This window comes from Mesoplodon bidens (genome assembly GCF_964165515.1).
Source record: "Mesoplodon bidens genome assembly, chromosome: 5".
In the NCBI taxonomy this organism is placed as follows: Eukaryota; Metazoa; Chordata; class Mammalia; order Artiodactyla; family Ziphiidae; genus Mesoplodon; species Mesoplodon bidens.
Genome location: NC_138161.1, coordinates 1,049,843 through 1,073,276, shown reverse-complemented (window position 1 = coordinate 1,073,276; position 23,434 = coordinate 1,049,843). Strand labels below are relative to the sequence as shown.

Here is a 23,434-nt window from a genome sequence, read left to right as displayed (position 1 = left end):
AGGGCAAGCCCTGCTCCCTACCTTCCCAAGAACCAGGGGCATCAGGGAACATGAGGTCTCAGGCTCGCTGCATCCTGCACAAGAAGCCTGGCCGTGGGACAGGCATCAGAGGCTGCCTAAAGCCACCAAAGTAGCTGTTCTCCACCACGTGCAGCACGGGTCTCAAACGGCCCCTGGGGCACCACTGCCCTGGGAGGAAAGCTGGACGTCACATACCGATAGTAGTCATCACATAGAAACTATTGGTTGAATTATTTTCCCTGAAGAAAACAAGTAACTCTGAAGTTATCGCTATCACCCTAATCCTGAGTGAGGAAAGAGGGTTTTTAAAACAGCACCAGAAATTCCAAGTGAAAATGCCAGGCACATGTCTTTGAGGGGAGCCCAAGGTCAAGACATGCTGCCCCAGTGCCCCTAGTAAGTTTACCGAGCTCTTCAGAGCTGCGTCTTCAGCTTCCTACGGCTGCCACTTGCGAGGGCGGTTCTTGTGAATTCTTCTGTGACCAGACACCTTGTGGAGAGGCGCAGCCCAGACGCCCCCTTCCCACAGTCAGTGAGAAAGTTGAGCGCTGACTTTGGAGGCCAACGACAGCAAGTGAATCAAGCCCCCGGCAGGTACCTCATGTGTGACATCCCTGCCAGTCCCCTCTAACTTTCTTGCCTTTGTGTCCCCTTGTCTTGTGTTTCTAACCTTAATTTCTTTTTGCAACAAAGGGAACTATAAATAAAACTTTATATTGCAGACGGAGAGATGAAAATAAATCAAGCTGACCAATTAACCTATAATTAGTTGCTGAGAGTTGAGAGAATGAGGAAGCAACAGTTGATTGTATCAATTGTTCAAACATTTTTATTGTCTGAATAAAATTTAAATCTACATATCGACATTGGTTATGTTCAGTAGGGAAAGTATTTTCTTGGAGATAAGTTTCCATTGTGAGTTAAGCATTTCCAGTTAGAGAATCCCTCAAAGGGTCAGATCTGAAGTTTACATCCTGCTGAACAAGAAAAGCTAACCTGGCTCCAGAGAAAGCTTCCCAGCACAACGTTCAAAATTTGCTCCTGATAACCAAAAATAAAACGATTTGAATTCAAGACACGTTAATCATTCACCCAGGACAGAGAACTTGACTTTTAAGCAGGTTGAGGCAAATATTTTCCCCTCAAATAACTAGAGGTGCACCCTGCTTATCTTGGAACCATTTCTCTTGTTCCCTGAGACTGAGGGGTGGTGGTCCAGCATCGGACGTGGGGCACGAGGGACCCCAATCTATGACGGTTTCCAGGATGGAACTAAACACATGCACGACAAGCCTCTGCCTAAGGGACTCAAACGTCTGTGTATTAAGGTAGCTGGTAAGATAGGTGACGTTCAGTAACGTTTCAGTGTAACAGCTGGTTTTCATTTCTTTCCTGGAAGTTTTACGTTTCGTCCAGTGATCTGATCATGGCTGGGCAGTGACCGCTGCAAGAAGCAGACTGCTGGAGATCACCGTCTGCACTGCCGGTGCAAGAGCAGCCCTGACAGATCTCAGTGGGGCCCAGTGCAGCTTCCTCAGTAAAATAAACCCGAGTTTAAAAACATCTGGGGCAAGTGCTGACATCCAACTAGCACCAGCTGAACACCTGCTACATTCCACAGTGTGGCAGCCGGTGGAGCCAGCAGGACGTGCCCGCGCGTACACGTGCCCAGGCCCTGCGGGGCTCAGAGCAGGGAGAGCACCACCTGGGGCAGGAGGGCAGTGGGGGGCAGCTCAGGCAAAGGCCGGACGCAGGCGAGCCCCGGGCAGAGTCAGGGAGAGCACTCGGGGGCCACGAGAGCTGCGGAAGCAAGGCCACGTGGTGCAAACCTCGGAGAGCGCCCTAAGGGTCTGGGCAGGGATGGCGGGAGCAGGGGGGCACCCAGGCGTCTCTCTGGCTGTCAGAGGGAGGGTGGTGCACTGGGGCCGCGCAGCCAGGGCTGCCGTCAGACAGGGAGAGGCACAGAGGAACAGCAGACGGAGAAGGACCTGAGGGGGACGAGAAGCAGGTGGGCCGCTGGGGCGACACCAGGCCTGGGTTTGACCCTCATCAACGCTCTCAGTGACCCGCACAGCCACACTCCTGCTCATCCTCGTACGTCAGAGGCAATTCCAGGGTTTGGATTTTCCATCCTGAGCCCCAAGTCCATGCACGCTAAGCCAGACGGGGGTAGAAGCCAGAGGGGAGTTCGGAGGCTCTCGCCACCTGAGAGGCTGCAGCCTGGAAATGTGACGCTCCCTGCAGCTTAGAGCACAGAGGGGGTGAGGGGTGTCCCCAGCACACATCAGGGCCCCACTGTTGTGTGGCCACCAACAACCCCTCACCCTTCCTCACGCTCGGCCTCCCACCTGTCACTACGAGGCAACGACAAGCTCTGGAGGTAGCAATGCTGGCGCCCCACAGGCTGTGGCTGCACCAGGACGCAGCGCCCGCGAGCTCGGGACCCGGGGCAGGGGCCGGCCGGCAGCGTCTGGCCCCCGACCCTCGCTGAGCCTGAGCTGCCACGGTGAACAGGGAGGCCCAGCCTCTCCCGCCAGGCCGTTCCGGGCGGCTGTCCCATCCCTCAGCCAGAGACAGAGACAGGAAGAGCCGGTCCTCGAGGGCCCGAGGCAGCACGCGGACGAGGCACAGCTGCTGCGCTCCTGAGGACTCAGTCACTGGTCAGGAAAGCCCTCCCAGCCCCGCGCCCACAGGGAGGATACGTACCACGCCAGGCGGTTCCACGGAGCGCGCTGTGCTTTACCCACCCTCAAGGCTCATCCAGTTCCTTCCCTCACCCGAGCTCGACTAACTGTTCTCAGAACTAACCCTACGCTGAAAATCGGGTCTGAAGGCACCAGCCCTGCCCGTGCCACAGGCCCAGGCTCAGCGCTTCCGCCGAAGCGGGCAGGGAGGGGGCTGTCTCGGCCCCTCTGAGATGCCCCAACCTCGCCTGGAACTCGCATGACCAGACCCCCCCAGGTGCCCACAGACGTGCTCTCAAGGGTAGCCGGCGAGGGTGCTCTCGGGGTGCAGGCGGGAGAAGCGCCCAAGGGTCCAGATGGGGAAGATGTTTCTGTAGCTCGTGTAGCTGATGGCACAGGACTTGTTGAAGACCCCAGCGATGTTGTCCTGAAAGAACACAGGGAACGAACACAACGTCTCCACCAGGTGCTGGGCAGCTCCCTGAACCGGGACGCTGTCTGGAGGGCTGGCCTCAGCACGTGGGCCTACCACCACCCCAGCTCTCGGACCCCAGGCCCTGCAACAAACCCTCCAGCCCAGGCCACCAGCCCCTCGCAGCCCCGCCAATCCCGGACTCATCCAAGGCGGGGCCAGCCTCACGTGACCTTGTGACCCCATGCCCTTCCACACTTCCTTCCGAGTGAGGGGCTGTCAGCCTCAGCCCAAGGGTGTCCTGGCCCGTGGGCTTCTCCTCCGCCAGCTCCTTCCCCGACACCACCAGCCCTGCCGCCAAGCCAGTGCTTCAACTGCAAATGGCCCAGGCCTTCAGGACCCGCCACCATTACAGACCTGCTGCCAACACAGGCCACTCACTCGTACCTGGGGCCAGTCGCCATTGGGCAGCTGTTTTCCAAGCAGGTAGCTGACTCCTCTCTCCAGGGCCGCTACGTCAGGGTGCCTGCAGGGAGAGGGGCACTGAACACTCACACCACCACTCTGCATGAGCCCACCTCCGGCTGCGGACAGACCTGCGTCCTCACCCTTACACAGCCAAGCACAGGGACAAGGATGTGAAACGCTGCACGATGACAGACAGACCTGAACTGCCTGCCAGACCCGCCGGTAACAGTCGGCCCACCAGACACCCCGAGAGCAGGAAACGCCACCAGGGCAGAGGCGAGAGGGCAGGAGGGCAGCCCACGCGTGGCCGGGCGAGCAGTCCCTGCCATGAGGTGCTGCGCTCCTGTCCACCCGGCCACTGGTCCTCAGGGCCTTCTGAGGGCCACCGAAGCCACATGTGCTAAGCTTGCTCATCCCAACCTGATGAGACACCAGAAGGCTCGATGGCTCAGGACGGAGCTCAGCCTGCCCGCTCCTGCCCACACTACCTGGCCTTCCTTTGAGGGGGTTTTAGGGAGATTTCCCAGGGGCCCCAAACGCAACAGGGCAGCACAGACTGGGACACCGTGTGCACGTCTGCGTGTGTGTGTTGTGCGCACGTGCCTGAGCACGTGTGTGGCTTAGGGCCAGCTGCGGACACAGAGCACGTGCTGCCACACCTCACGCTGCTGACGGCCCTGCTCCCCTGGCTGTCCCTGTTGGGGGGCCTCTTTGCACGACCTGCCACCTCGCCCTGGGAGCCTGTTGAGGGGGCCCCGCAGGCCTCGCGTCCTCTCACTGCTGCACTCGGAGCTCAGCTGCCGTGCCCGCCCAGGCTGCCGGCTCACCGCCCTTCCTTCGCCCAGCCCCGCGGCTCTGGGACAGGCCTCATCGCCCCCACCTGACGGCCATCAGCCCCATCAGGGCCCAGCACGTGTTGTGGATCTGGGACCGGGCGCTCTGCACGTAGCGCCGCTGCTCACAGGACTCGAAGTCCTCCCCCCAGCCTCCATCTGCCATCTGTCGGGACAGCAGGAAGTCGCAGGCCTGGGAGACCTCTGCACAGGCAGCCCTGCAGAGACCAGCAAGACACGAGACACCATCATGTCGGGCGAAGTCCCTGCCCCCCTTCTTGCCCTTGCCAGGCCCCTCAGGGTCACGGGGAGGGGCGCGTGGGCCCCCGCACTCAGGCCTAGCCCACCGTGGGACGTGAAGCGGGACAGAGGCGCCGGCACCGCAGGGCTGTTGGAAGGTAAAGGGAGATGTCGTGCCTCTGCAGATGGCCTCCTGGACGTGACCCACCAGCAAAGCAGCCCTCGCGGAGGTGGCAGGAGACAGCTGACCCGAGGCCTCCTCCCTTCTCTCAGCCAGCGTCCTGCCTGGCCTCGGGCCGCTCCTGCTCCTACTTGGGTGTGGGGCTTGGGTATGGGCGGGTGAGCTGGGGGAGGGCAGAGGGCCAGAGGCTTCCCTCCCCCACACGAGCCCGGAGGCTGCGCAGAGCAGCGAGGCACAGTGGCTCGTACATTTTCTGGAATCCTGATTTTATCTCACTGCTTAAAAACACGTAAGAACACCCCCAAAGTCAAACAACAAAGGGGGAAACACCCCCAGCAGAGTGTCATGCTGAGAAGACCCCCATCCCGCCAAGGTGGGAATGTCCACACTCACCCGTCGCGGTAAATGTGCCCCATGCAGGCGAAGGCTTCCAGCCCAAAGCAGGTGCCGTAGGTGAAGCACACCCCCCAGGAGCTGGAGGAAGAAGGGGACAGCGCCCAGCCCCTGAGTCCTCGTTCACAGCGGGCGCAGGTACTCCCTCCAGCATGGGGGTATACGGGGGGCTGCGGCTGTCTTCAGGAAAAGCATCCACAAGGCCTTCAGCACTAAGACAGACCTACCCAACCTGGCCTCCGTGGGCGGCTCCACGTGCTGGATCCAAAGCCAGAGGAGGGGTGGAGCCACCAGGCCACCGCGCCCTTCCAACGCCCTCAGCTACACTGCCTTAGCAGCATGCTGAGCAGTCACCACCGGGGGAGGCTGGGCATTCAGAAAGGAGCAAGGCCCACCAGGAACATGTCCAGAAACCCCTGGGGCAGCACAAGCACCCCACACGCATCTGCGCCCACAGGCATCACTCACCCTTCCCAGGAGCCATCAGGCCTCTGCTTCTGCCGACAGAACTGCAGGCCCCGCTCGAGGGTCTCCCTGGAACACAGCAGGATGAACACGCCCGATGAACAGTCCAGCAAAACAGCAACTCACCTGCTACCCCCATTCCCCCCACTCTACGGCCTCAAAAGAATGAGCATGGGCCTCCCTGGTGGCGCAGTGGTTGAGAGTCCGCCTGCCGATGCAGGGGATACGGGTTCGTGCCCCGGTCTGGGAGGATCCCATATGCCGCGGAGCGGCTGGGCCCGTGAGCCATGGCCTCTGGGCCTGCGCGTCCGGAGCCTGTGCTCCGCAACGGGAGAGGCCACAACAGTGAGAGGCCCGCATACCGCAAAAAGAAAAAAAAAAAAAAGAATGAGCATGGTCTTCCTTAAAAATATGTAAAAACAAACAGTTCAGGGAGGAGATACAAGGTCGAGGAAGCAGCGATTACGGGCCACAGGAGGGGAGCACAGTGAAGTGAAAAGAAGAAATTAAGGAGAGGAAACCTCAGGGACGAACCCACATTAGAAGCAGCTGCAAACAGGATCGATATCACCGAAAACAAGGTCAGTGACACAGGCTTGAGTAAATCACATAAATGAAAATTTTAAAGTAAACAAAAAATGAGAGAGAAAATGATACATTCAGAGGACAAAGGAGATCCATCACAGGTCTAACTGGTACTTCCAAAGAAGACCTGGTTCTCTGAAAGGACCAGAGGTGAAGGTATGAATACAGCCTTTAGGGTGATCCACCCCCATGACGCTCACTCGCCTCCAGGCACCCAGCCTGTGTCATCCCTCTCGAGCGGCAGCCCCGTGTCCTGTTTGTAGCCAGCTGATCCCTGCACAGTTGATGGTCGCTGCTTCCAGCTCCCACCTGGCTGGCAGACAGACTCCCTGGCTCTACTGATCCCTCCCTTGCTGGCTCTCATGGAGCCGCCATACAGAAGCCCACGTGGCAGGAAAGTAAGGGTGGCTCCAGCCAATAGTCAGCAAGGAAATGGGGCCTGAGGCTGACAATCCGCAAGGGATGGAAACCTGCCAACAACTACACACGCCTGGGGCAGACCCTCTGTCAATGCTCAGGTGAGGCCCCAGCCCTGGCCAGCATCCTGACTGCAACCCGGGGAAATCCTGAAGCAGAGGGCCCAGCTCAGCCATGCCTGGACTCCTGACCCACAGAAACTGCGAGGTGATAAACATGTGCTGTTTTGAGCCACCAACTCAGTAAGACATGTTAATACAAAGAATGAAAGTACAAATAAACATTAGCAATAAGAAGAGCGGTATGAATATAGCTTTAGTGGAAATTAAAAAGTGAAGAGAAAATAAGAAAAACTCATGCAATACATTTGAAAACTTAGACAATATGTACAAATTACTCAGAAAATTAATGTATTGAAACTGCCTCAAGAATAAAGAGCCTGAATAGTCCTACAACTACTAAAGATATACGTAAAAAGCATAAACTTTGCCCAGAAAAAGAACTCCAAGTCTAGACATTTTGTAAGTGAATTCTACTAAATTATCAAGAACAATCGCTCTAACCTTACACAAACTCTCCTAGGAAATAGAAAGAGGAAGGAACACTTTCCCTAGTTCATTCTGGGAACTCAGCATAAGCTTCTCAACAAACCAGACAAGAGGGATATGGTAGAGTAAAAATATCAGGCTGTTCATTAATGGACACAGATGCAAAACTCTAAATTAAATATTGGGAAACTACATACAGTAGAGACATACCAATACTAAGTGAGGTTTATCCAGAAATGCAAAGATGTTTTAACATTAGAAAAATCTACAATAATTATCTACAACATTAACAGATAAAGGAGATTAATGTATAATCATTTCAATAGAGATAGAAAAATTGTTTGCTAAAATACAATACCCATTCACAACAGAGAGAAAAAACAACTTAGCAAACTAAGAAAAGAGCTTTGTTAACCTGAAAAGGGATAATTACCCAAAACCTACAGGAGATGTCATTCTTTTTTTTTTTTTTTTTTCACCCACATCACACAGCTTGTGGGACCTTAGTTCCCTGTCCAGGGACTGAACCCAGGCCCCCAGCAGTGGAAGTGCAGAGTCCTAACCACCGAACCACCAGGGAATTCCCAAATGTCATTCTTAATGGAGAAATATTAGAAACATTTCCCTTTAAAATCAGGAAATATGACAAAGATGGCATTATTACCACCTCTGCTAAGCAGAATACTGAAGTCTTAGCCAGGGCAATGAGACAAGAAAATAAACTATAGGCCTATGGATTGAAAGGAAAAATATGTCATTTACAAGTGATATGATTGTCTACAGAGAAAACCCAAAAGAATCTACAAGCAATTAATTAGAATAAAAAGAGTTACCCAGATAGATCCGCTGGTGAATTCTACCAAACATCAAAGGAAGAAATTGTACCATCTCTACAATCTCTTCCGGAGAACAGAAACAGAGGGAATTTTGCCTAACTCATTCGATGAGGACAGCATACCAAAAACAGACAAAGACATTATAAGAGAGGAAAGCTAGGGATAAATATCTCTCAGTAGCACAGATATAAAAAATCCTCAATAAAATATTAGCAAATCAAATCCAGCAATGTATAAGAAGAATTACAGATCACAAACAAGTGGGATCTATCCCAGGTATGAAAGGCTGGTTGAACATTCAAAAATCAATCAATGCAATCTATCAAATCAACTTCTTTTCTAAAGAAAAAAAATCACATGATCATATCAATAGCTGTAGAAGAAATATTTGACAAAATCTAACACCTATTCATGATTAAAAAAAAAAACTTTCAGCAAACTAGGAACAGAGGGGAAGTTCCTCAACTTGATAAAGAGCAGCCACAAAAACCCCACAGCTAACATCGTACTTAATGGTGAGAAAAACTAGATGCTTTCCTGCTGAATCAGGAACAAGAATGTCTACTCTCACCACTTGTATTCAACTTCATACTGGAAGTCCTAGTTAATGCAATAAGATAAGACAAGGAAATAAAAGGTAAACATATTGGGAAAGAAGAAATAAAACTGTCTTTGTTCACAGATTACATGGTTATCTATGTAGAAAATCCCAAAGAACCGACCAAAAAACTCCTGGCACTACTAAACAATTACAGCAACGTTGCAGGATAGAAGGTTAATATACAAAAGACAATTATTTTCCTACCAGCAATGAACAATTAGATTCTGAAATTAAAACCACAATACCAATTATGATAGCACCAAAAAAATTTTAAGTACTTAGGTATAAATCTGAAAATATATACACAAGATCTATAAGAGGGAAACTATAAAATTATGATAAAAGAATCAAAAGATCTTCCCAACTTGATCTATATATGCAATACAATCTCAATCAAAATTTCAGCAAATCATTTCATAGATATCAACAGATTCCAAAGTTTTATGCAGAGGCAAAAGAAACAGAATAGAAAACGCACTATTTAAGGGGAATAAAGTTGGAAGACTGACACTACCCGACTTCAAGACTTACTGTAAAGCTACAGTCATCAGGACTGCATGGTATCAGTGAAAGAACACACAGATAGATCAATAGAGAATAGAGAGCCCAGAAACAAACCCACACAAATACAGTCAAGTAATCATTGGCAAAGGAGCAAAGGCAATCCAATGGAGAAAGGAGAGTCTCTGTAACAAATGGTAATGGAACACCGAACATCACATAAAACATAAATACATCTAGATACAGACCTTACACCCTTCACAAAAATTAACACAGAATGAATCAGAGATTTTTGTCTTTTCATGTAAAACACAAGACTATAAAACTCCTAGAACATAACATACGAGAAACTCTAGGTGACCCTGGGTTTGGTGAAAACTTTTTAGATATAACACTCCAATCACAATCTATTAAAGAAAACACTGTTAGGTTGTACTTCATTAAAATGAAAAACTCCAGCTCTGCAGAAGACATTGTCGACAGAATGAAAATGTTAGGAGCTCTTTTGCCCCTTTCCTGTTTGCCCATTTCTGTTGCCCTCAAACCTTACAGAAATGAGGTCACTAGGTGACATTTAACCTAACTCCTGACTCACGCTCTACTGAATGCACACCATGCCTTGCCTAACCTGTCGGTCCTTTCCCTAGACGAAAAGAAGTAGGAATTAAGAACTGAGCAGTTAAAGAGTGACTAGCTGTCTACCCCCAGCAGTCCCCTTAGCAATCCTGCAGGCAGGCCGTGTGGGCAAGACAACATCTGAAGAAAGCTCATGAGGAGTCAGCCAGCCTGCACACAAGGAGAGGACACAGAGCTTGACCTCCTGCCTTGACGGTTCACTGAGATTCTTTCCCCCTTTCCCCTTTAAAACCTGTCAGGGCTGAGCAGAATCTTTGGAGTTGATTCAGGGGACATGAGCCCACCTTCTCCCCACATTGCTTCTGATTAAAGCAACCTTTCCTTTCTACCAACACTTGCCTCTCAAGTATTGGCTTTTGAGCGGAGAGTAGCCAGACCTGAGCTTGCCACAGACTGAGAGAAAATCTTTGTAAAATACATAGCTGACAAAGGGTTGCTATTTAAAATATACAAGGTACTTCTAAAACTCAGCAATAAGACAACAACCCAAATTTAAAACATGCAGAAGATCTGAATACACACCTCACCAAAGATATACACATGGCAAATAGATACATGAACAGATGTTCAGTATTATACGTCATTAGGAAATCACAAATTAAAACAATGAGATACCACTACACACCTATCGGAATGGCCAAAATATGGAACACTGACAGAACCAAATGCTGGCGAGGATGTGGAGCAACAGGAACTCTCATTCACTGCTGGTGGGAATGCAGAACGGTGCAGCCACTTTGGAAGAGAGTTTGGCGGTTTCTTACAAAACTAATATACTCTTACCATATGAGCCAACCATATGCTCTTTGGTATTTACTCAAATGAGCTGAAAACATGTCCACACAAAAACCTGCACAGGAATAATTATAGCAGGTTTATTCATAATGCTAAAACGTGGAAGCAACCAAGATGCCCTTCAATAGGCAATGGATAAACAAACTGGTACATGAAGATATGAAGAAACTTTACATGCATATTACTAAGTGAAAGAAGCCAATCTGAAAAGGCTACAGACTGTACGATTCTAACTATATGACATTCTGGAGTGGTTCCCAGGGGATGGGTGAGGGGGGAGGATGAATAGGCGGATCATGGAGGATTTTAAGAGCAGTGAAACTATTCTGCATGATAGAGTAATGATGGACACATGTTGTATACATTTGTCAAAACCCACGGAACGTACAACACAAAGAGTGAATCTGAACGTAAACTATGGACTTTGGATGATAATAATGTATCAATATTGGCTCATCAATTGTATTTAAAAAGTACCAAATTAATGCAAGATATTAATAACAGGGGAAATGGGGTGGGAGGGGGAGCAAAATGGCTAAACAGGAACTCCCTGTGCCATCTTTCTGTAAACCTAAAACTGCTCTATAAGACAAAGTGTATTAATTTTTTTAAGTTTAGCAGATTGCCTAGCTATAAGATCAATATCAAAATCAATTGAAGAGGCTCCTGGAAGGATGGCAGAACAGGCAGCACCGGGAACCCCTCTCCCGCCTGGACAACTACTGTACTGGCAGGATGTGCCTGATGTAACTAGTCTGGAAGTCTGCAGGCTGTTGAAGGCTTGCAACTTCCAGGGGAAGGTTTGGAGGCTTAAGCTGCTCTCAGCTCTTAGCACAGGAACAGCTACCCATCCCCCACCCCAGGGCCCAGCAGGCAGCGGTGCATGTGTCCCTGGAGCATCTTGCAGGACCTAGGGTGGGCAAAAAGGACACCGTCCTCCAAAAACTGGGAATCTGCTCTGACTGCTGCTTCTGATCACAGAGGAGCAGGCAGAGAGGCAGGAGGCCACGGCTGCTGCACCTGCCCCCAAGTGTGCCAGCCCCTGCCCTTCCGGCTGAAGTGACTTCCAGGGGATTTAAATGCTATTCACAGTAGCACTACTCACAATGGCTAAAATGTGGAAGCAACCTAAGTGTCGATCATAGATGAACAGATAAGCAAAATGTGGTTCATCCATACAATGGAATATTATTCGACTTTTAAATGGAATGAAGTACTAATAATACCTGCTAAAACGTGCATGAACCTTGAGGATATTACTCTCAGCGAAATAAGCCAGGCACAAAATGACAAATATTATATGATTCCACTTACACATGGTACTTAGAATAGTCAAAATCATAGAGACAGAAAACAGAATAGTGGTTGCCAGGGGCTGGGAAGAGTGGGGAAATGGGAGTTATTGTTCAATGGGTATCAGTTTTACAAGATGAAAAGAGTTATGGGGATGGATGGTGGTGATGGTTGCACAACAATGTGAATGTATTTAACACCACTGGATTGTACACTTAAAAATGGCTAAGAGAGTAAATTTTATGTTACATGTATTTTAACACAAGAAAAAAAAATCAGTAGCATAAGAAACCATGAGTCCACACTAACAAATAAGCAAATAAGTAAACAGGGGCAAAGCAAAGCTTTTAATAGAACACCAACCAATACATACAAAAGGAATGACAATTTTGCAATCGTTATATGAATAACTGATGCAAGCAAGAATCATCATCAGGTGCTAAAACTAATGGGTAGAAGTATGATGAGAAACAGGATATTTACATAGTTTGAAATTTTCTCCCTCAGAGGGCAGACAGCAGAAGCAAGAAGAACTACAGTCCTGCAGCCTGTGGAACAAAAACCACATTCACAGAAAGATAGACAAGATGAAAAGGCAGAGGGCTATGTACCAGATGAAGGAACAAGATAAAACCCCAGAAAAACAACTAAATGAAGTGGAGATAGATAACCTTCCAGAAAAAGAATTCAGAATAATGATACTGAAGATGATCCAGGACCTCAGAAAAAGAATGGAGGCAAAGATTGAGAAGATGCAAGAAATGTTTAACAGAGACCTAGAAGAATTAAAGAACAAACAAACAGAGATAAACAACACAATAACTGAAATGAAAACTACACTAGAAGGAATCAATAGCAGAATAACTGAGGCAGAAGAACAGATAAGTGACCTGGAAGACAGAATGATGGAATTCACTGCTGCAGAACAGAATAAAGAAAATAGAATGAAAAGAAATAAAGGCAGCCTAAGAGACCTCTGGGACAACATGAAACGCAACAACAATCGCATTATAGGGGTCCCAGAAGGAGAAGAGAGAGAGAAGACCCGAGAAAATATCTGAAGAGATTATAGTCAAAAACTTCCTTAACATGGGAAAGGAAATAGCTACCCAAGTCTAGGAAGTGCAGAGAGTCCCATACAGGATAAACCCAAGGAGAAACATGCCGAGACACACAGTAATCAAATTGGCAAAAATTAAAGACAAAGAAAAATTATTGAAAGCAGCAAGAGAAAAATGACAAATAACATACAAGGGAACTCCCATAAGGTTAACAGCTGATTTCTCAGCAGAGACTCTACAAGCCAGAAGGGAGTGGCATGATATACTTAAAGTGATGAAAGGGACGAACCTACAACCAAGATTACTCTACCCGGCAAGGATCTCATTCAGATTCGATGGAGAAATCAAAAGCTTTACGGACAAGCAAAAGCTAAGAGAATTCATCACCAACAAACCAGCTCTACAACAAATGCTAAAGGAACTTCTCTAAGTGGGAAACACAAGAGAAGAAAAGGACCTACAAAAACAAACCCAAAACAATTAAGAAAATGGTCACAGGAACATGCATATCAATAATTACCTTAAACGTGAATGGATTAAATGCTCCGACCAAAAGACACAGGCTTGCTGAACTGACACAAAAACAAGACCCATCTATATGCTGTCTATCAGAGACGCACTTCAGACCTAGGGACACATACAGACTAAAAGTGAGGGGACAGAAAAAGATATTACATGCAAATGGAAATCAAAAGAAAACTGGAGTAGCAATACTCATATCAGATAAAATAGACTTTAAAATAAAGAATGTTACAAGAGACAAGGAAGGACACTACATAATGATCAAGGGATCGATCCAAGAAGAAGATATAACAACTATAAATATATATGCACCCAACATAGGAGCACCTCCATACATAAGGCAACTGCTAACAGCTATAAAAGAGGAAATCAACAGTAACACAATAATAGTGGGGGACTTTAACATCTCACTTACACCAATGGACAGATCATCCTAACTGAAAATTAATAAGGAAACAGAAGCTTTAAATGACAAAATAGACCAGATAGATTTAATTGATATTTATAGGACATTCCATCCCAAAACAGCAGATTACACTTTCTTCTCAAGTGCGCACAGAACATTCTCCAGGATAGATCACATCTTGGGTCACAAATCAAGCCTCAGTAAATTTAAGAAAACTGAAATCATATCAAGCAACTATTCTGACCACAACACTATGAGATTAGAAATCAATTACAGGGGAAAAATGTAAAAAACACAAACACATGGAGGCTAAACAATACGTTACTAAATAACCAAGAGATCACTGAAGAAATCAAAGAGGAAATCAAAAAATACCTAGAAACAAATGACAATGAAAACACGACGATCTAAAACCTTTGGGATGCAGCAAAAGCAGTTCTAAGAGGGAATTTTATAGCTATACAAGCCTACCTCAAGAAACAAGAAAAATCTCAAATAAACAAACTAACCTTACACCTAAAGGAACTAGAGAAAGAAGAACAAACAAAACCCAAAGTTAGCAGAAGGAAAGAAATCATAAAGATCAGAGCAGAAATAAATGAAATAGAAACAAAGAAAACAATAGCAAAGATCAATAAAACTAAAAGCTGGTTCTTTGAGAAGATAAACAACATTGACAAACCATTAGCCAGACTCATCAAGAAAAAGAGGGAGAGGACTCAAATCAACATAATTAGAAATGAAAAAGGAGAAGTTACAACAGACACCGCGTAAATACAAAGCACCATAAGAGACTACTACAAGCAACTCTATGCCAATAAAATGGACAACCTGGAAGAAAAGGACAAATTCTTAGAGAGGTATAACCTTCCAAGACTGAACCAGGAAGAATTAGAAAATATGAACAGACCAATCACAAGTAATGAAATTGAAACTGTGATTAAAAATCTTCCAACAAACAAAAGTCCAGGACCAGATGGCTTCACAGGTGAATTCTATCAAACATTTAGAGAAGAGCTAACATCCATCCTTCTCAAACTCTTCCAAAACATTGCAGAGGGAGGAACACTCCCAAACTCATTCTATGAGGCCACCATCACCCTGATACCAAAACCAGACAAAGATATTATAAAAAAAGAAAATTACAGACCAATATCACTGATGAATATAGATGCAAAAATCCTCAACAAAATACTAGCAAACAGAATCCAACAACACATTAAAAGGATCATATACCATGATCAAGTGGGATTTATCCCAGGGATGCAAGGATTCTTCAACATACTCAAATCAATCAATGCGATACACCATATTAACAAATTGGAGAATAAAAACCATATGATCATCTCAATAGATGCAGAAAAAGCTTTTGACAAAATTCAACACCCATTTATGACAAAAACTCTACAGAAAGTGCACATAGAGGGAACCTACCTCAACATAATAAAGGCCATATATGACAAACCCACAGCAAACATCATTCTCAATGGTGAAAAACTGAAAGCATTTCTTCTAAGATCAGGAACAAGACAAGGATGTCCACTCTCACCACTATTATTCAACGTAGTTTTGGAAGTCCTAGCCATGGCAATCAGAGAAGAAAAATAAATATAAGGAATACAAATTGGAAAAGAAGTAAAACTGTCACTGTTTGCAGATGCCATGATATTATACATAGAGAACCCTAAAAATGCCACCAGAAAACTACTAGAGGTAATCAATGAATTTGGTAAAGTTCCAGGATACAACATTAATGCACAGAAATCTCTTGCATTCCTATACACTAATGATGAAAAATCTGAAAGAGAAATTAAGGAAACGCTCCCATTTACCACTGCAACAAAAAGAATAAAATACCTAGGAATAAACCTACCTAGGGAGACAAAAGACCTGTATGCAGAAAACTGTAAGACACTGATGAAAGAAATTAAAATGATACCAATGATGGAGATGGAGAGATATACCATGTTCTTGGATTGGAAGAATCAATATTGTGAAAATGACTATACTACCCAAAGCAATCTACAGATTCAATGCAATCCCTATCAAATTACCAGTGGCATTTTTTTTGGAGCTAGAACAAAAAATCTTAAAATATGTATGGAGACACAAAAGACCCTGAATAGCCAAAGCAGTCTTGAGGGAAAAAATGGAGTGGGAGGAACCATACTCCCTGACTTCAGACTATACTACAAAGCTACAGTCATCACGACAATATGGTACTGGAACAAAAACAGAAACATAGATCAATGGAACAGGATAGAAAGCCCAGAGATAAACCCATGCACCTATGGTCAACTAATCTATGACAAAGGAGGCAAGGATACACAATGGAGAAAAGACAGTCTCTTCAATAAGTGGTGCTGGGAAAACTGGACAGCTACATGTAAAACAATGAAATTAGAACACTCCCTAACACCATACACAAAAATAAACTCAAAATGGATTAGAGACCTAAATGTAAGACCGGACACTCTAAAACTCTTAGAGGAAAACATAGGAAGAACACTCTTTGACATAAATCACAGCAAGATCCTTTTTGACCCCCCTCCTAGAGAAATGGAAATCAAAACAAAAATAAACAAATGGGACCTCATGAAACTTAAAAGCTTTTGCACAGCAAAGGAAACCATAAACAAGACAAAAAGACAACCCTCAGAATGGGAGAAAATATTTGCAAATGAATCAACGGACATAGGATTAATCTCCAAAATATATAAACAGCTCATGCAGCTCAATATTAAAGAAACAAACAACCCACTCTAAAAATGGGCATAAGACCTAAATAGACGTTTCTCCAAAGAAGACATACAGATGGCCAAGAAGCACATGAAAAGCTGTTCAACATCACTAATTATTAGAGAAATGCAAATCAAAACTACAATGAGGTATCACCTCACACCAGTTAGAATGGGCATCATCAGAAAATCTACAGACAACAAATGCTGGAGAGGCTGTGGAGAAAAGGGAACCCTCTTGCACTGTTGGTGGGAATGTAAACTGATACAGCCACTATGGAGAACAGTATGGAGGTTCCTTAAAAAACTAAGAATTACCATATGACCCAGCAATCCCACTACTGGTCATATACCCAGAGAAAACCATAATTCAAAAAGACACATGCACCCCAATGTTCATTGCATCACTATTTACAATAGCCAGGTCATGGAAGCAACCTAAATGCCCATCGACAGACGAATGGATAAAGAAGTTGTGGTACGTATATACAATGGAATATTACTCAGCCATAAAAAGGAACGAAATTGGGTCATTTGTTGAGACGTGGATGGATCTAGAGACTCTCATACAGAGTGAAGTAAGTCAGAAGGAGAAAAACAAATATCGTATATTAACGCATGTATGTGGAACCTAGAAAAATGGTACAGATGAACCGGTTTGCAGGGCAGAAGTTGAGACACAGATGTAGAGAACAAACGTATGGACATCAAGGGGGGAAAGCCACAGCAGGGGTAGGGATGGTGGTGTGATGAATTGGGCAATTGGGATTGACATGTATACACCGATGTGTATAAAATTGAAGACTGATAAGAACCTGCTGTATAAGAAAATAAATAAAATAAAATTTCAAAAATTAAAAAAAAAACACCTTTCTCCCACAAAGAAAAAAATATTAACTTTACAGTTAGGAAAACAAGTGGCCATCTCCTTAATCAACAGTCAGTGTTGACACACGCTTCCTAATATGATGCACTGAGAAGCCCCATCACTTTTGTTACTTGCCTGACAAAAGTGCTTAATTTTATAACCTGAATCTTGTCATGGGCAAACACAGAAAAACATACACTGAGGACATTCTACAAAATAACTTGCCATATGCTTCAAAAATGTCAGTCATCAAACATGAGGAAAGACTAAAGAATTGTTCCAGGTTAAAGAACTAATATATGACAACTAAATACAATGACCCTGGATTAGACCTTGAGGAAAAATGTTTCTATAAACCACACCACTGGTACAACTAGGACATTTGAAATAAGTTCTATAGATTAAATAATGGTATTATACCAATGTTAATATTGTGACTCATATTTACATAAGAGAATATCCTCATTAAAAAAAAATACTAAAAGAAGCCACGACAATGAGAAGCCCGCACACTGCAACGAAGAGTAGCTCCCGCTCACCGCAACTAGAGAAAGCCCGCGCACAGCAACAAAGACCCAACACAGCTATAAATAAATAAATAAATAAATAAATAAATAAATAAATAAATAAATAAATTTATCTTTAAAAAGTACTAAAGGGCTTCCCTGGTGGCGCAGTGGTTGAGAGTCTGCTTGCCTCCCACATGCCTGGGCCCGTGAGCCATGGCCGCTGAGCCTGCGCATCCAGAGCCTGTGCTCCGCAACGGGAGAGGCCACAACAGTGAGAGGCCCGCATACTGCAAAAAAAAACCAAAACCAAAACCAAACAAAACAAAAAAACCCTGAAGTATTTAGGGATTAAGGTAATCACATTGGCAATTTACTTTCAAATGGTTCAAGGAAAAACATATATGGGAGGGAGTATGATGAAGGAAATACAGTAAAATGTTAAAGTGGAATTAATTAAAGAAGCTTCACCTAAAGCTGGAGTCAAGACAGGCCTGTAAAGGAAGTGCTCAGGCCCACCAGGCATCACCAATTACCCCAAACAGGAAAAAATGGCCCTCCACATCTCAGGCAGGAAGGTGTCTCTGCTTACTATCCAGCAGGAAGAAGACAACTCTCTTTCCCACAACAGCCCAGCCAATCAGAGACAGCAGCAGCCCATCAATGGGATGCCTCCATACTCTGGATCCCCAACCCCTCCAACAGACTCCTTGGTTATCACAGCCCCTATAAAAGTAAGTTCCCTTTCTTATTCTCTGGATTTTCCTGTGATCTGTCACAGTTCGCATGTCCCGAGTTGCAATTCCTCTGGCTATTCTGAATAAACTCACTTTTGCTGGAAATTAACTGGCTATTATTAAAGTTGACATTAACAACTGAGCAATAGTTGGAAGAGGTAAATAGGAGTGCTTTTTTCTCCTTTTATAACTTTCCTATAAGTTTGAAGTTAATGAAGAATTTCAAGTCAATCTAGTAAAATGGAATATCCCACATATGTATTACTAGAGTAACTGACGCCCTCAAACTATACCTAAAAACACTCCTAGATAAATTAAAAATTTTAATATAACAAGTTAATATATTTGTTTAAAAAATAAAAACTTATGTTCAAACTCTCTAGAGGTAAAAATAATAAAGTAATTGGGGGAAAGTATCTGTAACATAAGATACAGAATTACTTATTGTGCTTAATAAACATGTAAGGCAAGAAGAAAAATCATCCCAGCAACAAAGTTGGAAAGGGTATGAATGGCAATTCATACGTGAAAGAAGAAACAGAAATGACCTATAAATGTCTGGAAAGAATATTTTAGCTCAGTAATCTCCAAAGAAATACAAATGAAGTAAATCCACCAGAAAACTATTATAATTTACCTTCCAAAGCAGGAATTTTTACACAATAACAATAGTTATTCTGTGCTTATCACATGCCAATCTCCCAGTGCTTTCGTGTGGTATCTCAATCCTCCCAGTTCCGTGAGGCTGTACTATTGCCGCATGTGGCAGGGGGAACCTAGGCAGGGGGTGAAGTGACTGGACTAGGATCTCAAGCAGAGAAGGGGCAGGGGCATCCACCCAGTCAGGCCGACTCCAAGCCCCCATGGCTCTAGGGAAGAATAAAGGTCCTGAACAAAGATTTAACAAGAGGATACTGGTTCAGGTTCAAATGGGGAGAAGCTAGAAAACAGCAATGAAAATTCAGAAATAACCATTACAACTCATGTTGGAGGAGAATGCCCAATGACAAGGGAAGTTATCAGCTGCTCTCAGGAACCTCACAGTAAACGGAGCCAGTTACGTGAAAGGTGCACCGTGGAGATCAAACAGTCAGAGTGCCCTCTTCTCAGGGCTGAGGAAGGGCACCTGGCTTTCTTTCTGGTGCTTTTCTGTATCGTCCAAGTCTCCTTCAAAGAGCTTGCTTTACTTTTATTGTAATAATTCTTAAAAAGATGAGTAAGAAGGAAGATCAATACTGTGAGGGCATCTCTGAGGACAAGGCTGCCAGAGGAAAGGACCCCAGATCACACGCACAGCACATGGCCAAGGGACCAGCCTGGCCTGGGTGACAAAAGGAAGACTAGACACAGTGCCCGCTTGTGCCCCCTTGTGGCTGCACCGCCTGCCAGAACAGATGGAAACCAGCAAAAACATGACTGGATACTCCTCCAATTTTTTTTGGAAATAAAGCAACATGCTCCTAAATAACTCAGGGGCCAGAAAACTCACAATAGAAATAGAAAATGCTTTTAACTGAATGATACATCAAAACTTACTTATAAACTTAAGTGTACATTTAAAAAGAAAGCCCTGGGCTTCCCTGATGGCGCAGTGGTTGAGAGTCCGCCTGCCGATGCAGGGGACACGGGTTCGTGCCCCGGTCTGGGAAGATCCCACATGCCGCGGAGCGGCTGGGCCCGTGAGCCATGGCCGCTGAGCCTGAGCGTCCGGAGCCTGTGCTCCACGACGGGAGACGCCACAGCAGTGAGAGGCCCGCGTACCGCAAAAAAAAAAAAAAAAAAAAAGAAAGCCTGAAAATCATTTATCTAAGCATCCATTGAAGAGAGCTTTCTCCTCTGTGGGAGGATTTACTGCAACTTCTTATTTTTCAAACCGTGGTCGCAGACCATTGGTGAGTTATAATTAACATTTGTTTAAATGGAAAATATACATATTATTTATACCTATATAGATAAAGGGACAGTATACATCTTTAATTTTAGCTATACCTTAGAGATAGATTTATTAATAGATTAATTATCTGTCTGTAAGCAATAGTTTCATACAGTACAAAATAGGATGCACGCATGCCATATACTGAAAAGAAGAAATACGTGTTCAGTTATTACAGTGTTGTCTCAGTTAGTTGTACGGTTCTATACACAAAGGTATGGGCATGATATACACTGCGTCTCTCACTAAGGAATGGCCCATCATGCTGGAAAACGGCCACTCTCACACGACGGCAAACTGAGCAACAGAAGCACCACGTGGCCAACCACAGCCACCCTCTCTGCCCTGTACACACAGCGATGGCTCCTCAAGGCCAGGCTGCAACCTCTCTGATAGGCTCAGGCTTTGTTGCCTTGCCTTTTCAGATTGCAGCCAGGGAGCAATCTCATAACTAGTTGCAAGCCTGGGAATTCTGGTGGCGTTTTCCTGTACAGTTATAGCTCAGCAATCAGTTTAGAGGTTGTTCTCCATCCTTCAAATCATTCTGCCTACTCAACGCAGAGCAACCCTCTTCAGCAGTGATGTGGGGATCCTGCAGCCCCTTCCTGTTCTATGCTTCCCAGTCTAGTAGAGCAACATTGGGATGAACCTGTAGACACCAGAGAATCTCATAATGTAATTTCCAGAAAGCATATATTTTATTTTAACTGTATTATGTAGAAAGAATTTATATTCATTTAATGTCGTTCATAGGCAATTATGCTATCCTCTAAGAGTGAATGTGTAATTATTCTGTAACAACTTCCTTGCATCATTTTTTCTCTAGGTAAGCTTTTGTAAGTTTTTGAAATTGAGAAAATAACATTTGAACTAATAAAGTTGAAAAATCAGCATTTTTTTAAAAAAGAGGCTTCTAAAAAAAAAAAATACAGACTGCTATAGAAGTTCCCTTGCCAAAACTGATTCATAAAAGAGCTAAAGTTTGTTTGTTTACAAAACTACTAGAAAATACAGATAAAAGAAAATGACTATATATGAAAAGTTGGATGTGTGTTTTCAGGAGAAGGCATGCGGGGGACTTCCCTGGTGGCACAGTGGATAAGACTCCACGCTCCCAATGTAGGGGGCCCGGGTTCGATCCCTGGTCAGGGAACTAGATCCCACGTGCATGCCGCAACTGGAAGTTTACATGCCACAACTAAGGAGCTTGCCTGCCGCAACTAAGGACCCGGGGAGCTGCAACTAAGACCCAGTGCAACCAAATAAATAAATAAATATTTAAAAAAAAGAAGGTATGAGGAATAAGGATGCATTTTTGTTGAAAGGAAAAAAAGAAAGTAATTTTGTTCTAAGTAAAATGATTGTTCCAGAATAAGAAAGGAAAAAGGACAAAACCTGAATGGATATAAAAAGCTGTAGGTTTATAGAAAAGGAATCTGGAGAAAGGATTTTTATGTGTAGTCACGTTGACTAAGACTGGAATGGATTTATACAAGTTTTTTAAAAAGGAAGAATTTTAATATCAAAATTACACTGGTTCTGGGACTTCCCAGATGGCTCAGTGGTTAAGAATCTGCCTGCCAATGCAGAGGACACAGGTTCGAGCCCTGGTCCGGGAAGATTCCACATGCCACGGAGCAACTAAGCCCATGCACCACAATTACTGAGCCTGTGCTCTGGAGCCTGTGAGCCACAACTACTGAGCCCGTGTGCCACAACTACCAAGCCCGTGTGCCACAACTACCAAAGCCCGCACACCTAGAGCCCATGCTCCGCAACAAGAGAAGCAACCACAATGAGAAGTCCGCGCACCGCTATGAAGAGTAGTCCCCCACCAACTCCTTGCAACTAGAAAAAGCCCACACACAGCAACAAAGGCCCAATGCAGCCAAATATAAATTAAAAAAAAAAATTACACTGGTACGAAATTAGAATTTGCTTTTCTCTGTTAAAAGGATAGTTTTCTTAGATTATTGGTCTGCTCTTAATAAGAAAGGGTAAACACATGTTTTTCTTTACCTTTAATGTAATATGTCTAGAAAACTAAGATTCTATGATTTGTCTTTATCGGGTCTTTGATTACTTAAGAAAACTGAGTCTTCTCTATTAAAAGAAACAAGCTTTTTTACAACTATGTAACTTCTCGTATGTGTTAAATTTCATGGGAAGCATTTTCAAATAAGAAGTGATGCTGAACTTTTTTTAGGAAATATTTATGTGGAAATTATTAATAAATATTCCAGGACTTCCCTGGTGGCACAGTGGTTAAGAATCTGCCTGCCAATGCAGGGGACACGGGTTCGAGCCCTGGTCTGGGAAGATTGCACATGCCGCGGAGCAACTAAGCCCATGCGCCACAACTACTGAGCCTGTGCTCTGGAGCCCATGAGCCACAACTACTGAGCCTGTGTGCCACAACTACCAAAGCCCACGCACCTAGAGCCCATGCTCCACAACAAGAGAAGCAACCACAATGAGAAGTCCGCGCACCGCAATGAAGAGTAGTCCCTCCCCAACTCCTTGCAACTAGAGAAAGCCCACACGCAGCAACAAAGACCCAACGCAGCCAAATATAAATTAAAAAAAAAAAATTACACTGGTACGAAATTAGAATTTGCTTTTCTCTGTTAAAAGGATAGTTTTCTTAGATTATTGGTCTGCTCTTAATAAGAAAGGGTAAACACATGTTTTTCTTTACCTTTAATGTAATATGTCTAGAAAACTAAGATTCTATGATTTGTCTTTATCGGGTCT

General features: G+C 44.8%; 1 protein-coding gene and 1 long non-coding RNA gene across 4 annotated transcripts in view; both read right to left on the bottom strand.

Moving 5' to 3' along the window:
* Positions 1-827: 827 nt before the first annotated feature.
* LOC308617447 lies at positions 828-2,782 on the bottom strand. The gene is made up of 2 exons (XR_014015880.1): positions 1,851-2,782; positions 828-1,465 (listed from the first exon to the last, which is right to left on the bottom strand). It is a non-coding gene; the product is annotated as an uncharacterized lncRNA (long non-coding RNA).
* A 78-nt stretch (positions 2,783-2,860) lies between these two features.
* LSS (lanosterol synthase) overlaps positions 2,861-23,434 on the bottom strand; it is a 41,247-nt gene continuing 20,673 nt past the window's right edge. For 2 of the 3 annotated variants that reach the window (XM_081234637.1, XM_081234639.1), the window contains exons 18-23: positions 15,333-15,476; positions 5,701-5,766; positions 5,233-5,313; positions 4,466-4,636; positions 3,565-3,643; positions 2,861-3,132 (exon numbers count right to left, since the gene is read on the bottom strand). In XM_081234637.1, coding sequence (XP_081090763.1) covers positions 3,001-3,132; positions 3,565-3,643; positions 4,466-4,636; positions 5,233-5,313; positions 5,701-5,766; positions 15,333-15,476 — 673 coding nt within the window. In that variant the 3' untranslated portion in view covers positions 2,861-3,000. The remainder of the gene's footprint in view (positions 3,133-3,564; positions 3,644-4,465; positions 4,637-5,232; positions 5,314-5,700; positions 5,767-15,332; positions 15,477-23,434) is intronic. The other variant, XM_081234638.1, reaches the window with a different exon arrangement.